Below are 17,143 nucleotides of genomic sequence, written 5' to 3' on the forward strand. Positions count from 1 at the left end.
TTAAAAAAAAAAGAAAGATAACAATAATATTTACTATGAAATTGAAATATTATTCACAGTAATGTTTTGATTCTATGATGTATTTATATTGAATCATTAAATATACTTATTTTTGTCAGAGCGACAGCCACGTGATTGACATATGGTTTCTGCACTATTTTAAGACCCGACACTTAAGTGAAGGGGAATCCATCTGTTTTTTTTTGTTGTTTTTTTCAAAAAAGCTGCCTTGCTCAAGGGCAGCTCATTAGGAGAGACATCCCTTCCCATCGCGCTGGACTCAAAACCATCTCCTACACGGGGAGACCCTCGTGTTTCCCTCCCTGGAGACTCCTGTTTCTTTTTTTTTTTCTTTTTCTTTTTTTTCTAAATCCAACCCGATGCTGAATCCTCCTCCTCCTGCCACAACCAGCGGCAGCGCTGCCTCTTAGATGTTGTGGTCCGGCGTGCGCATGCGCCCGGCATTGGAAATACTGCACTGGCAAGTTGTGCCTCGTCTGTCTGTGAGTTGAAGAAAACAACCCAAAAGAGGTGGAAAACAGTCCGGCGACCATGGCTGTGAGCGGGACGAGGGGTGCGATCGTCTGGATGTTTCCTCTGGTGGTGGCGACGGTGTGCGCTCAAAGGTACGTCCAGGATGCTCCACTCCTTTTTTTTTTCTTTTTTTTTTTTTGAAGTGTTGTCGCGGAATTACTTGGAGACTTAAAAAAAGAAATGCTATTTAATCCACCGTGTTTTTCTGCGTTTTTTCTCCTCCTTCCCCCCCCACCACACACAGTGTCCGTGTCAATGACCCTAGTAACATGTCTGTGGTGAAAGAAACGGTGGACAGGCTGTTGAAAGGATATGATATACGATTGAGACCTGATTTCGGAGGTAAATCTTTTATTATTATTTTATTTTTAAATACTAGTAATTGTAACCACGTGCCTATGAAATAGATTTTTTATATATACTTACATTAAATAGAAAAAAATCGGTTTATCCGTAACTTTTAATTGCTTTAATTCTAATATTCTAATATTATTTTTGGTATAATATGTACTTTCTACTCTGTAGGTTTACCGGTTGGAGTGGGCATGAATATAGACATTGCCAGCATAGACATGGTGTCAGAAGTCAACATGGTAAGTATCACTTTTCCTTAGTTGGATAAATCTGGTGTGTATGGGACGTGAAAATGGTGGGGAAATACCCACTATAAGCACCGGGGATTCCCCCCCTTCTCTCTCTCACGCCAGCGGAGGTGCTTCACTCACCATCGATCTGTGGCTGAAAAAAAAAAAAGCCAGTGATTGTGATATGAATCTATGATCTCTCGAGAACTCATGGATCGACATTGTTTTTGTTTTTTATTTTTCCTTACATTCCTTAGTGTCTGTCGTCAACCCCCCTAAAAAATAGCCATACAAATAAAATAAAAGGTTCACTTCTCATTCGGGGGCTTTGTGAAGATTTAAAAAAGTGACTCCGTGTGAGGGATTGTTTTGGAGATTGTCTGTCACAGCTGCTTTATTTGTGCCTTTGCTAGAAACTCTGACAGTAAGAGAACTTGAAGGCAGTGCAGATTAGAGGTGGAGATCGACTTTTGCTTCATACAAGTGCAACCCCTAGCGTTCATATGGCGGTACTGCGTCCGTGGGGCCAGAAGAGGATGGATTTGCTTTTTCTTCAAATGCGTTTTAACACATTCACTGATTGGTCTCAAAATGGCCTCTTTTTTTCTTTCTTTTTTTTTGTCTCCTGGTGAGTCACGCACTGATGTCAGGAAGTCATAACACGCCGGAATATTTTCGGCAACATGACCCAGAGGCTTTTTGCTCGTGTTGTTATCTTAGCGCTCTGGTGGAATATGTAGATGATGAGAGATAAACTTAGAAACAATGCTCCCACGCAGAGGACCGGTGCAGACACAACATGCATCGCTCACGGAACACGCAGCCCTCCAGAGCCCTGCACGGCCTGGAATTTCTAATTAAACATTTCTTTTTTTTAACTCTGCAGCACCGGCTTGAAAGCTGTCTAACAAAGTGTGTCTGCATCAAAGGAGTGTATTTAAGTGATGTTCTGTCGGCAGCGAGTGTAGTTGTGAACTTATAAATATATAAAACGTGTAAAATTATCTTATCATGACATCCTTTAACTATGTGAATTGAACAGAAATTGAGTATTGAATATATAGCTATATATTTTTAAATTATTCTTAACAAAGATGTGGCCAACTTTTTTTTTAGAAATAGCACCTCAAACATGAATTTATTTATTTATTTAAAACACATTATTTTTACTTAATTTATTATTGAAAGTTATGTCCTGGACACTATACTATATATTTAAAACTATTTACCACACCTTATTTGTTGTGGATATTCCAAAGACATGGTTTCTTTAACTGCCATGACTCAAACACTTACAGGAGCCAAGTTCTCAAGCAGGCACATACTTATTTGACTTATTTGCTCTTTTTGTTACTTAATAGAGTTAGTTAATCTCAACTTTACCACCTGTTTTGCATAACACATGTTAAAACTACATTTATTTTTTCAATACAGTAAGATAAAGTGCTATACCTGCTTGCTATAGCAATGCTACGGTCATTCTGAGACTACACTTTATATTTTTGTATATTCTGAAGATTATAATATACATCCTGTTAATGTCAAATTAAATATCAAACCTGTCATTTGTCATATATTTTGAATGTATTTTGTGTATCTTCAAAAGAATACTGCTGGTTTTGTAGGATGACAAACTTAGCAATCAAAGCAACACAACTTGAGGTCTTGTGGTGACAAAGAAAACACTTTAAGCAGCACAAACCTACATGTGGTTGAAGTCCAAGATGGTAGTTTGATTAAGAAAATGCTGGACTGTCCTGTCTAGGACTGATGGTTTGGAAATGTAAAGAGACATTGACAAGAATGTTAAAAATGGTAAAAGAGGAAGACAGTTAATTAGGTTCATAGTTGAATGTTTATCTAAAGATGAAGGCCTTAATAACCATAGAAGAAGGAATCAGGAGTTAAGTCAGTTTGTGAAATGTTTTTTGAATTGTCTTTAGTTACAATAAGCCTGATAGAAGCTCAGGCACCCCTGGACTCAGAGTAGAGCAGTTGCTGTTTGGGCTTAGCATCGTATTTTGAAGTGTGTACCAGCAATAAGTGCCAATAATTTTGTCGTTTCAGGTGCGCTAGAAATGTATTTTTGTTTGATATCCAGCACATGTTAGCAGAAACTCATCTTTATTAAGAAATCTTGTTCTTTTGGATGGATTTCGATTTTTGAACTTTCAGGGTTACCTACTGCCCCCTTTTTGCGTCAGTTGTGTGATCTTTAACATTGCAATTTGGCCATGTTGTTTTGTACTACTGGCACCTAAGTTATCATTGGGACGGCATCCCAGTCCATATTTTAAAAAATGTACCTGAGACCACCAGGGAGTCTAAAGTTAGTGACAAGTCAAAATGGATGCTCAGATCCCCAAGTTTTATTTAAATATGCCCTTTTCCTTCCAGATTACTTTTCCCTGCATGGTAAACTCCGGGCTCAAAATCCATTAACGTGCTGCAACTTATCGCCCAACTTCTGATTCCACTTCAACTTGTGTGTTTGATAGGAGCGACTCGTAAGAAGTCTGCTCACGGAAACACTCATCAGGTCGGGGTCCTGGTTAACTAACAACACTGTTTCTGTGTTTTCGCCGCCTCTCTCTGTTCAAAAACACATGACAAAATGCCACTCTCCATCCAAAAATACAAAGCCCGTACCTCTTTGATCCGCTCTCTCTTTTGTCCCTCTGAAAAACACGCCTTTAAACCATTACCGACCGACCAATCTCGTGCCACGCGTCGGACAACTTTGATCTTAACACCCCATCCTTTTTTTTTTTTGGGTAGAACTGTAACCACTTTTAGAGATGGCAGCTGACGTAGGAGTACTTTTCTTTTTATTCCATTTCGTCGCTGGTGCTGGTGAAAACCTCCCCGCGGTCTTTAGAAAACACATGATGAAAATGGAGAGATGTCACTGAACTGTTTTCGCTCGCACGACAGCCCACCTATGTTTATTTTTATATAAAAAAAAGATCATTTATTTGCCAGAATATCCTCTTAACCCATTGGTTTTAGCACCAAATGTCGCAGAGCAGGAAATCCATTTAGAGACCACGTCTTGGCCCCGGGTCTACTTTAGATGAGTCACCATGCTCCAAGCCTTCAAGCATGACTGACCCGGAGGACGTCAAGTTCTCTCTGGAGTTCGCCATGTAAGTGCTTTTGATGCCAAAGAGCGAAAACCCCGGTGTATGCGGCGCAAGATCTGCTCGATCAGATACTGGAGTCCACCAAGACCCGGGGCAGACAGTGAGTCATCTGCAATTACATCCTAATTCGTCTGAGGTCGCTCTAACTTCCTGCGTAACATTTCCCTGGAGGGGAACCTCCCCTACATTTGCCGACTTGTTTTTCAACTTTGAACAGATGAGTCGCGTGTTCTCCGAAGAGATGCCTGACTTGAACATGAGGGGAACCATCATAATCAAGTGTCACAAATATCAATGGCTAAAAGGTCGGGTTGGACATCTTTTCTTGAAACACATCATGTAATCTTGCTTGAAATCCAATTAATGTTCCTATTGAAGCTAATTATTTTAAGTAGTAGTGACCCAAAATTCACCCATTTTCTACTCACCCTAATGTTGACTGAGGGTTGGGATTATTATTAGAGTAATACATTCATGTCTTAACAAGAAGGAGTTGTCTCGCCTGCAGTTGATTCAGAACTCTGCAGTGAGAATTCTAACTCGCTCAAGTAGAAGAACTCACATTTCTCCGATCCTTAAAACTCTTCACTGGCTTCCAGTTTCTTTCAGGATCAACTTTAAAATTCTGGTTCTTACTTTCAGACCATTAATGGTCAGACTCCTCCTTACATCAGTGATCTGATCCAGCCTTACACCCCAGCTCGGGCTCTGAGGTCTGTGGATCAGAATCTACTGATGGTTCCACGCACACGGTTCAGGACCAGAGGAGAGAAATCCTTCCAGGCTGTTGCTCCTAAGCTTTGGAATGATCTTCCTCTCTCTTTGCGCTTGATGGAGTCTACTGACTCCTTCAAGAAACATCTTAAGACGTTTTTATTTGTTCAGGCTTTTCCTTGATTTTCTGGAACTCCTGTTGTGTTATCAGTTTTATCTTGCATTTGAAGTTGCATTTTAACGCACCGATTGACTGTCACATCTTGTATTGAAGCCTCGACAAAAGGAATCTTTCTTAAACTTAAAAGTCTATATTTTAAGCTCGTTTGAAGCAGAAGTTTAAAACATGAAGTATTCCGGGTGAATACTGTGATCTCTTCTGTTGGTCGAACGAGAGCTTAAGGTCATCGAAAACTTCCTGAAGGTACCAGCGTGGTGTGTGTCACAGAGACTCCAGTAAAGATAACTTTGAACATCACCCATCTCGTGGCTTCGCAGTGCCCTCAACTCTCTCTTTCTCCCTCAAAACCCTTAATTATTTGTCTTTTCTTTTTTCGCTGAGGTTTATGAATTTACCACTGGCTGTGCGATAACGAGCAGACCAGGGTCAGGAGGATGAAGCTGCTTTTCATTAGGCGCTAGTGTCAAAGTCAAAGCGTTGGACCTTTGAGGGTGGGAAAGTGATATGTGTGCGAGACCAAATTGACCACCTCTGATGGAGAGAAGGCAGGACGGAGCGCGATGACATTAACAAGTTGCCATGCGAAACGCCCGCTGGTGTCGGAGTCGAAGGTCGCGCACCTAGTGCCGCTGAGGTTTTTAAGTCCACATGACTCAGAAGTGAACACACAAAAAGCAGGAAACACACACACTAAATAACAATGTCATGTTAGACTATTCATCCTGGGGAGCATGACCCGGGAAGACACGTGTTGAAACAGAGAACATAGATGTTTTTTTTTTATTTCCTAAAACTCTCTTCTCTAATATTCTCAGCATTTTCTCTCACTTCAGCATCTTAAGCCAACAGTTTTCAACGCCAGAGAAATACCTCGGTGTGAGGATTAGCTGAAGGAGCTCCTTCAAATCGGAAGAAAAACCATTATTGATGCGAATAAAAGGTCAGGGGGAGCTTATTGATCGGGTTTTAGGGCACTTGAATTTCTCGATCTCTTCACAAGCTTACATGGAGAACGGTGCACGTGGAAGGTCTGCAGCTGGAGCACAGAAATAGTTGTTTTTTGTGTAGGATGCAACTGACAGTTGTGATGCATGAGAGGGGAATAGCTTCCCTCAGTGGGTTTGAAGGAGTCCAATAGTAGCGCAATCTATATTCAATCAGCGATCGATCACAGTTTATTCAGCAATATTAGGGAGTCTGTGGCCTAAGATGGTTCAATCTAGAGTGAGAACAAATCTTTTCTAGGAGAACATTCTCCAAATACATGCAGCAGTTGGTTGTTTGGCAGCGTGTAGACCTTTCCAGGGTGTCCTCCACCTCTGGCGCGGCTTCAAAGCAGCACTACCTAGTAATTGTACGTTTTTCTTTTTATTCTTTCTGTGATAATTTAGTATCATGTAGAACCACCACATGACCACCAAATTGCTTGACAATTATATCAAAAGTACATCAAGTTTCTTTTAAAATTCCAGGAGAGTAAAATGGAAAATAAACTTAAAAAGATGACTTGTTTTCTAAACAATGTTAATGCGGACTGAAGTTTCAACAATGTTGCACTGTTCTAACACTGTTGGGGAACTATTATTCATTATAAGTTTGTCACTTTAAGGGGCTCAGGCAGAAAAAGGGGAATGAATAGTGTTAGTTTTGTAAAACTCAAGGTCTAAGGTTGAAAACTGGCTTCTTTAGTTGTTTAATGTAACACTAAAATTGGACTTGTGCGAATTGGTATCATGACTAAGGGACCAGATGTTTTATCATCTGGAAAGTAAGTTCTAATTGCATTAAAATGACAATGTTTTATTCAGGAGCTGTACTGAGTAGTTTGCATTACCCTCAGGCATTTATGCCTGGGCTACACTGGTGGATCCTTTTTTGAGGTTCTTTGCAGAAGTACTTGGGTCTACCCGGATGACTTCTTTATGAGGACATTTTTGGTGTTCGTTATCAGATTGTCAAGGTCTTACAAACCTCCTGGAAGCTGTGGATTAGTAGAGGACGTTCTACCAATGCTAGCTTGAGTATAGCAATGCCAGAAAACTCCATAGAGGAAAATAAAACATCAAGAAACATCTCAAGACATTTTTATTATAGTGTTATCTTGACCTTTTAAGTATATATTTTATTCAGGTTTGTTTGAATTATCCAGGTCCGCTCTACAAATATAAATTACTTTCTTACTTTACTTACATGAAAAAGTATTAAAACTGGAGTCCCATAAAGAAAGCCAAGGAATAAACGGTGGAAAAATACATGTTTTAAACACAATTCCCTGAACCCTCTCATCTTATTTGTTTTCCTCATAAACCGGTTTCTAAATGTCGCCTCCAGGAACGCGTAGAGTGCGTTATGCAACAGAACGAGCGGCAAAATCCAGGAGTGTTCGACTTTGAAATAAAGCTAAAATGGAAAGAAGAAAGACAACAGAGAGTTTTCAGCTCCACTTATCAGAGAGAATGATGGGTTCTGGCTATTCAGATTTTAAGGTGGTTATTTTGCAAGGATCTCACATGTATTGTTGTCTAGGCACTCTGGTTTCTCTCCACAATGGTTGACTGATAGCTTTAAATTTGTATGCATGAGTAAGTTGTGTGTACTTTATCTCTCGCCCTTGGTAGCTGGGACTGGCTTCCCCCCCTAAGAAAAAAAACGCACATTTAACCAGCAGAAATGAAATTATCAAGCAGCCTTTTCATCGCTCACATCCTGACTACTGTGCAGTTGTGACTAAATCCCTCATACTGTCCTACTGCAGCGAATACTCCAGCATCCATTCTGGTTTAATCCACGACTAAAAATAGCCGACTAGAATCGTGAACAGAACAACAACAACAGAGCAGTTGAGATGATGATGTCAATTATCATCTGTCCTTTTTTTTTCCTCAGGTGTCGAGTTTGGTTTTAAATTCATCACAATTGTCGAAGGTATCCTCACACAGGACTCCTGAAACACATTTCATTTTTAGCACTGTGGTGTTCCGAAGCCAATCCCCGACACCATGAAATCCGATGTGTGTATTTATGATGCCTCAACCCTTCAGCAATTGAAACATTCACACCGTAGCTCATCCTCCACTCATCACTCAGTTTCCAATTATTCATCCATACACATCAACATCTTGGACCATGATCTTCCACAAGAAAGATTTGCATAACTATGATGAAAAATGATCTCTTAATCATTAAAAAAAAACTTTAATAACAGTTAGTCTGTTTTTTAAGCTAAATAATGCACTTATAGAGTCGATTAAAATATATAATTATAATCCAATGTCTTTTTTAAATAAAGTTTTACAAATGTAAGTTCCTATTAAAAATTTTAAAATAAATATATTACATATTTATGACAATAACCTACTTAAAAAAACATTTGTTATTGCTATTACTGATATTTAATTGCATTTTATTCATGACATTTTTAAATTCAATAAATGAACCAAATTAAATTAATTTCTGGACAAGAAAGATACTGATGGTTCAACAGGTGGCATTTTTTGTTTTAATTATTCGATTTTTTAAAATATATTTATTTAATACTGATTTATTTAAGTTACTATTAATGAAATTATAGTCACTTGCTAAAACATACATACAATTTAATAATAATAATAAAAAAAGGTTTTCTGATAAGCTCTGTGAAGTGATGATTTGTGGGAACACTTTATCGGGCTTGATCGCACTGAATATAAGATCAGAAATTTAGGCTAAAACGGGACTTATGGATACTTTTAAACAAAACAAAAGGTCAAGTTTTTGTGTTGCATGTAGTTGTTTCCTGCCTACAGTAGTTAATGGTACACGGATAGTAGAGAGATGAGTTCAGGGCGACCTCACCCAGTTAGAATTAGCACATGCAAAACGAGTTCTCAGAGAATCATCCTCTCAAAAACGACTTAACTTCATGACCTTTTTTGAACCCACCTTTAGAAAACCCTCAGTTTTGAAAACCACATCCGGTGGGCAGGTGAAAAAAAAAAAAGACACAAGTTCAGTTCCGAGCCAAGGCAGAGGCAGTTGACGCGTCGCCATGACAAGATTACCACAGTCAAAATCTCATAAGCCGTTCGAATAGAGACGTCAGGATGAATAATGAGGACAATATTATTTCTCTCTGCAGGTGTTTCTGCTTTCAGCGAATTACTTGTGTTAATATCTGATTTATGTCTCGCAGCCCTTGGTGTCTGTTTGAATAAATTATCAGGAGTATTGAACGATCTGTTTTCTAGACTTGAGTTGAAGTTTTTTTGTTCAATAATTAGCCCAATATTTCTGATCTGCTCCTCAGAGTGTTTGCTTCAATTACAGGAACAACAGAGGACCAGTATAAACCTGATTTGGTTTTCTTCTATTAAAAAACAAAGCAGACACAGTGACGTAGTGTCTAGAACAAATACATGAAGGTTCGTGTCCAGCTTGAGGCAACCTGCGTCCTTTCTGTGTGGAGTTTGTATTTTCCGGGTCAGAGACTGTGCTTGCATTCATTTCCATTATATCAAAAGTGTGTTATTTTTTCTTAATTTACATGAGGACAAAATGGGGAACTCTTGTTTGTTTGTTCTCTCCGTGCATCTGTGTCGGACAAAAAAAAAGAGATTGTTGATTATTTTACAGTTAATACATAGTTTTGCACCGGTTCTTGGCGCTCGATCATGGCTGGTTCTGGGAGTGTTTTTATTGAAATATATGTAACAAATAGATGTTTGTTTGCTCACATTGACAGAAGTATTTAGTCTTTTATTTGTGTTTATGTACTCCTGCCCAGAAAAGGACGAGAATAAGTAGTTAAGGGAAGTTGTTCGGTTTTTGTATTTGAAGGAAAAAGTGGAATATAGCCACAATGATTTGACTCTGTTGAAATCCAATTGTTGCATTATCAATAAAATTTGTTGGCAAAAAATAAAATAAAACGTCTTTGATTTTAGATAACAGACAGTAAAAAAAACAAATAAAAAAGGACACCTAAAAGTAAAATAATAAAGTAAATTAATAAAGATTAAACCTTAAATAAAGCAACAACAAAACAAAATTAAAATACACTTAATAATTAGGAACATATTTATTAAGTTTTTTACTTCACATAATTAAATGGAAAAAATAATCAGTGAATTTGAGATTATAGCAAATTTCTAATAAATAAAGGAAAAAGTTCAAAAATAAATTATGTAAATAAATAAATAAAGATATCTGAGAACACAGTGATTTCTTTTTAATTAAAATGTGTAATTTCATAAAAGAGAACAAAAGTGGGGTTTTTATTTCCGAATCATTGAGCTGTTTGACGTCTGTTTTAGGCAAAAAAGTGTGAAGAAGTTATCTGGAACCCGAGAGCAGACGTGCCAACATGTCAGGACGGCGTCTAACGAAGCACTTAGATCATTATTAATGTCCCTAATGCTGCTTATTGTACAATTAGTAGCACGGCTCTAAATGTCAGGGGAAAGAAGGCGTATAATCAATTCCCCCGGGTTAAACAAGCTCACTAGTTAGGCGTCTGATTCACTGCCGCCTGAGACAGTGAATGATGGGATGGATGCTTCGCCGTCAGACAACAACTGCAGGTCTGAGCGTTAAATAGCAGCATCTTGTTGTCCTGTCGGGCAGAATTGACAGCATATTACGCTTGCGTGTTTGGCTCATTTCGGGCTAATAATCCTGACACCTGTCCACTGTGCTGATGCTTTCACCGGCGCGTTGTTGTTGTTGCACGGCGCTCTCGCTCGCTTTTGTGTTTCCCCCGCCTGCTCTGATAATGACATGAGGTTCAGAGCCACGCCGCCGCCGGGATTAGGCCCAGTTACAAATGGAGGTGGGTTAATCGGCTGGCCTCGCATTTCAGGAGGAGGTTTCAGCATTGTTGTCTAGGTAGGGTCGCGCTTATCACAGTGTTAAGGACACGACCTGAGGTTGTAGAGAAGGTAAGCTGCTAACTACTAGCCATGGTGTAAAGTCACTGTGGTTGTACATCTTTTGCGCTTATCATTAGTTTGACAGCTTACACATCCTGTAGATATTGACTTTGTACATCCTATAAGGGTTGAGGTTCTTCGCCACGTTATGATGGACATTTGGCTTTAATTGTCAATAGTAACAGCTTGTACTTGTCAAAAAATCTTGGGGGAAGGCAATTATTATACAACCTAACTTATTAATAGTGCACACAGAACTGCAACCTCCCATGATGCATCACTGCCCAATAGCGAAAGCTGATTGGTCACTACAATATTGATTAACTATTAACACAGGTATGTAAGGAATAAGATCTGTTTTTATAATACAATGAACCAAATTATTCGGGTTCGATCGCTTAAAGTGAAGTTGTACATCTGAAAGTACGAAAGACCGGTCCGCGAAGTACTGTATGACATGAAACTGGTCCCTGATGCAAAAAAAAAAGGTTGGGGACCAGTGTCCTAGATGACAAGCCATATCTCTGTACCAAGAGTCATCATGGCTTAAAAACCAGTACCGGGACCAGTCTCTATCCTTCCTTGCTTGTAGTCTCACTTAACTATTAACAGAAAGTCAACCAAAGCCGCAACGTTTTACCAGGTACATGCAATTCCAGGGAACATTGTTTAAGGCGGATATTGGTTCGCCAACAACTTTCTCAATGCTAGCCTTATTTGGAATGTATTGAATGCAATTTCAATAAAACATACGCACATAATACAGTTTTTTTAATTCCCTATGGGGTTGCATGCTATATTCCTGCCTAGGGCATTAAATCAGCCACGACAGGCAATGCTTTTTATTAACATAACATTGATATTTCTTTTTACTCGAACACTCTTTTGAAAGCAATAGCTTATAGACCAGTTTTGCACCAGTCAACTCCAAAGTCTACGCAATGACAGACAGTATTAACAAGAGCTGTTGAAGTTTGAGGGAAAAATGCTGCAGAATTATCCACTACTCATTAGAAAAATGAACAGAAAACCACCATTTAACAATGTAGACGATCCAATGTTCTCCTCACAGAGCTAAAGAAAACAACCGCACCAATGTCCAACGTAACGTTGCTAACCTCATTGTCACTCCAGAACAATGACAATGACAATAATATACATTTGTACTGCATCTTTTTCCATTCTTTTTTCTTTGCGTAGTATATATTTTTTAAATGGTAAGAAAAAAAATTGACATATAACTGGTAGTCCCATGACTGTGCCTTTAAGGTGTGAAGTCTTATCTTCAACAACACAAACACCTGCGCTAAGGAAGCCACATAATCTGCTCCAGCAAGTATAGATCTGCCTTCACTTCAACGCTGACACATTCAGTGTCAAGGATTTAGGAAGTGTACGGAATACCAACCCCGATATCAGACCTGTGTGATGTGAGCTGGGAAAGCAAGCCATCTGGAAAATTGATTGAAGAGGGACACAGTCCATCACCCAAAACTACCAAATCCTCAAAGGGCTCAGTGTGTGAGTGCGTTATTTAGAACCATCATACCGTGGAGCTTGACTTTAGGGTTGCATCTGCGTCACTTGATGAGTTAAAAGTTCCTAAGTGTTTTTTGTGGAAATGCTTCTTGGATTGTAAATGACCGTGCAATCAACAATGCACTGCAAGCTTCTATTTTTGGAAGCTTATAATCAAGCTAACATGCCTCGCCTGGATATCCAGCTGAGTGTGAGATTGCCTAATCTCGGATCATCCACCTGCAGGTCATCATGATGTTTGTGTTTGTTCGCCACTTGATTGTGGCGACGTGTGCGCGCATATTTGTCCGATACCCACACGAGTTTGATTAGGTTTTTTTCAGATCCGTGTTTGTTTTTTTTTCAAATCTGATCCCACTGTTGCCAGTGATTCCAACAACTGACTAGTGTCCAGACTACTGTTCATATTTCTTGTATAATTGCCACCCTTAAGTGATATTATACAGAAGTTCAATGAATAAAGGGTATATATCTAAATTCAGTTTAACAGTACACACAACAATCGCAATGTGTTAACTTTTTTTGGGTGAGTAGATTTTTTTTTTCAGTATTATTTACGGAACCGGAGCCTGCTAACGTTAAAAAAAACGTAATCATGTAATTTCACAATACAGATCATGTAATAAAGTAATACTTTGGAATCATGTTATAACAAAAATACTTTACTTTCATGAAGTAATGTAATAATTCAGTATCATTTAATAACGTAATTATTTGGAATCATGTTATAACATAATACTTCACTATCATGAAGTAATGTACAAATTCAGTATAATGTAATAACTTAATACTTTGGAATCCTGTTATAACATAATGCTTCACTATCATGAACTAATGTAATAATTCAGTATGATGTAATAACGTAATACTTTGGAATCATGTTAAAACATAATACTTCACTATCATGAAGTAACGTAATAATTCAGTATCATGTAATAACGTAATACTTATGAATTATGTTATAACATACTACTTCACTATCATAAAGTAATGTAATAATTCAGTATTATGTAATAACGTAACACTTTGGAGTCATGTTATAACATTATACCTTACTATCATGAAGTAACATAATAATTCAGTATCATGTAATAACGTAATACTTAGGAATTGTGTTATAACATACTACTTCACTATCATAAAGTAATGTAATAATTCAGTATTATGTAATAACGTAATACTTTGGAGTCATGTTATTACATAATACCTCACTATCACGAAGTAACATAATAATTCAGTATCATGTAATAACGTAATACTTTGGAGTCATGTTATAACATAATACTTCACTATTATGAAGTACCATAATAATTCAGTATCATGTAATAACATAATACTTAGGAAACATGTTATAACACAATACTTCACTATCATGAAGTAATGTAATAATTCAGTATCATGTATAAACGTAATACTTTGGAGTCATGTTATCACATAATACTTCACTATCATGAAGTAACGTAATAATTCAGTATCACGTAATACTGCACTATCATGTATTACGTACTAATTCATTATCATGTAATGTAATTATTCAGTTAATGTTATAACGTAATAACTTGACCTGGAAAAACGCAGAAACACTTCCGCTTAACAACATCGCAATAGCATTTAAAACATTAAACATTTTGGATTTATGACCAGTCATGTAATTAATATATTTAATTTTATACAAAACAGTTAAAAAAGGTTAATGTGCAAGACAAAACTATGGTGGACAACAACAATCCTTTAAAGTGATCCTTGTTTGTTTGACCATCAGTATAGAAAGCACGATCTGTTCTGTAAGGTTTTTCCGGCGTACTTGTCAAAGAAGACGAGTTGTACTTGCAGGAAAAACGCTTAATATTTAAAAAGCAGAAATGCGTTGAATACACACATCGGGAGGCATCTTCTCCCGAACCACATGCATTAATAAAAAGCACTAATTTATTCGCATTGAGGGAAACGCAGGTCAGAGAATCATAGTAAGTGGAAGATAAGTGATCCAGAGCACCTGAACTCTGGTGTAGGTTCTTCTGGAATAAGTGGATAATTAAATGTTTGAATCAGGAAAAACATCCTTTCGTCAGGAACCACGACCAGAGCTATAGCGATGAAGCCTTTATTTTTGTAATATCCGATAACTTCACCATAGATTAACAATCATTTTCTATACGTCTGAGCCTATATGCTGCATATATAGGAGGCAACTGTGACTCTGTGTTTTAAGCTACTTTCACAGACAGAAATATTCCAGGTAAATATCATGAGTTGAGTGGAAAATATTCCTAAACGATAGTCAAAATTAGAATTTTGGGTGAACTATCAACGTAAATCAAGGGTTTATAAAGCAGAGAGTGCCATCTAGTGGACTCTGTAACTAGAAATACTCTTTCATGAAGCTTTATCAATCACAAAGCGTCAGAAACCTCAAAGGAACAAAGTACAACTGATTATTCAGTCAGTGAAGGGCTTTAGGGAGTAAAAATGCAGATTTTAGTTCATGTCCTTTGTATTAATGATCACATATTACGATGACTCCAACACTTGTCTTCTGTCAGGGCCACAAGAGAATGATGTCATGGTGCATGTTAAGTCAAAGTATCGCGAGTGAAGGCCATTAGGGAACAGTCAGTAGGGTAGAGATCAACCGCGCGTCGCTCTAGTCCATCCATAAGCATGCAAGGTTTTTTCTAACCATGAAATGTCATCTTTGTTAAATGGAATGACATTTAAAACCCATCAGATGATTGAGTAGAACAAGTCGTCGCACGTTTGTTCATGATGAATCATAATACCTCACACACATACACAAGACCACGTGTGAGGTTTTTTCCATACCACCCGCTGGTTCATAAACTTGTTTTGTGGATTCAACCCATGCCCTGCTGTCTTCTCTGCGGCGTCTTGTTGTTGACAATGTGAGGCCGATGTATATGACTTCAAAGACCTACTTGGTATAGCAATGACTTAGAACAAGAATGTAGACGTGTTCTTATGCTGAACCATTTATACATTTTTTACCAAAATCACGATCTTGTAATCATGGACATGGCGCTTCTCTACTTACTACTGAAAATGTTTCTATGTCCAGTGCGCCTGAACGTTTTGGACACCTGAGAAAAAATAACGTCAATTAATACTTATTAGTTTCGTACGTTTTCATCTGAAAAAAAACCCCATTATTTTTGAAAAATGTTCAATAAAAAATATCGTAATATGAACTTCTAGTATCTGACAAAAGTTTTTTATTATACTGACAATTTTCACTTGAGATATTCTCGTTTGTCAAATGTAAAATATTTTTGTTATCTTGCCAAAATGTGTTTTACCTGAACAGCCCAATAGATGGCGATATCATTTCAACTTTTTTCCCCCTATCATATAGCCATGATGTATATTATGATAAATTAATTAATCTTTGTAAGGGTTACAAATCTTCAGTTGTATAAAATGTTCTTGCATGTTTTTTACTAAATAGATCAACACATTCTTAACTGACTCACTTCTTAAAGTTTTCATCGTTGCATGAAATTAGTCATTTTTGTGAGTAAGTAGCTTTAGGAAAACTGAGGATAAGATTAAAAAAAAAAGCCATATCTGTCAGAAATTAAAATAAGTGCAATTTTATTTTTCTTAAATCATTATTTAATCACAGATTTCATCATAATTAAGCATTTAAAAAAAACTAAAATATTAATTTATTCTATAAGTTATTCCGCTTCTTAGTATTTTGGAGGTTCATTATTTTAGGCAAAAGTTGTATTGATATGAAGGCTTATTTTACGTTTCAATGTTTCATCAGAATCAGAAATCTGTATTGCCATTATAAGTGGAGAGGGTCCAATAATTATACATTTTCTTTGGTCAATTGTGCAACATCAAGCTATAAACAAAATACAACAACATTTACAAATTGCAGGAAGTGTGGAAGTGGGGAGAATTAAAACAGGTTTGTATTCATGAGTCATTCCTGTATAATTAGAAAACCCCCTAGAAATGGTTTAATCTGGACCCATGGACATTCTGTGCCAGAACCCTAAACAGCCTAACCGGCGTTAGAGGATATTTAAAGCCACTTGTCGTTTTTTCTGAAGCGGTTGGATGATGGAGTGGTGAACGCGGACATATGGAGCAGTGGTTGGAATGAATTTCATCTTCACTGAATCTATTACAGCAAAACTGAGGGGACGTGAAAAGAGGACTGCTCTCGGTTTGCAGATGGTGTTTGAGGTTTATACTTGGAAAAAAACCAACCTGCTTATCAATCCCTTGTTTGACAGCTGAGGTTAAAGGTACATCAACGTCTTCTTCAACGAAACATCCTGTAACACATCTTCCCTTCTCCACCTGCTCCCACAAACACTGAGCAGCCACTCCACTTCTCTTCTGGGACACTAAAGGTGCTCCAATCGACTCTAATAAATTGTATGTAGTCACTACAGCTGCACACCTGCCAACTGGCGGAGCTGCAACACTGGGAGTGCTCTGAAAAGAAAAAAAAAAAAAGGAATACCTCTCAATTTGATTCACCTTCCGGGCCTGGCTCTTCTAAATGTC

General features: G+C 37.7%; 1 protein-coding gene across 1 annotated transcript in view; it reads left to right on the forward strand.

The window, feature by feature from the left end:
* The first annotated feature begins 436 nt into the window (after positions 1–436).
* The window catches only part of gabrb2b (gamma-aminobutyric acid type A receptor subunit beta2b), a 55,975-nt gene continuing 39,268 nt past the window's right edge, over positions 437–17,143 (forward strand). Inside the window, exons 1-3 of the mRNA XM_087807035.1 lie at positions 437–626; positions 779–876; positions 1,060–1,127. Coding sequence (XP_087663161.1) covers positions 553–626; positions 779–876; positions 1,060–1,127 — 240 coding nt within the window. The 5' untranslated portion in view covers positions 437–552. The remainder of the gene's footprint in view (positions 627–778; positions 877–1,059; positions 1,128–17,143) is intronic.

Source organism: Callionymus lyra, chromosome 14 (assembly GCF_982586985.1).
Source record: "Callionymus lyra chromosome 14, fCalLyr1.hap1.1, whole genome shotgun sequence".
NCBI classification, from domain to species: Eukaryota; Metazoa; Chordata; class Actinopteri; order Syngnathiformes; family Callionymidae; genus Callionymus; species Callionymus lyra.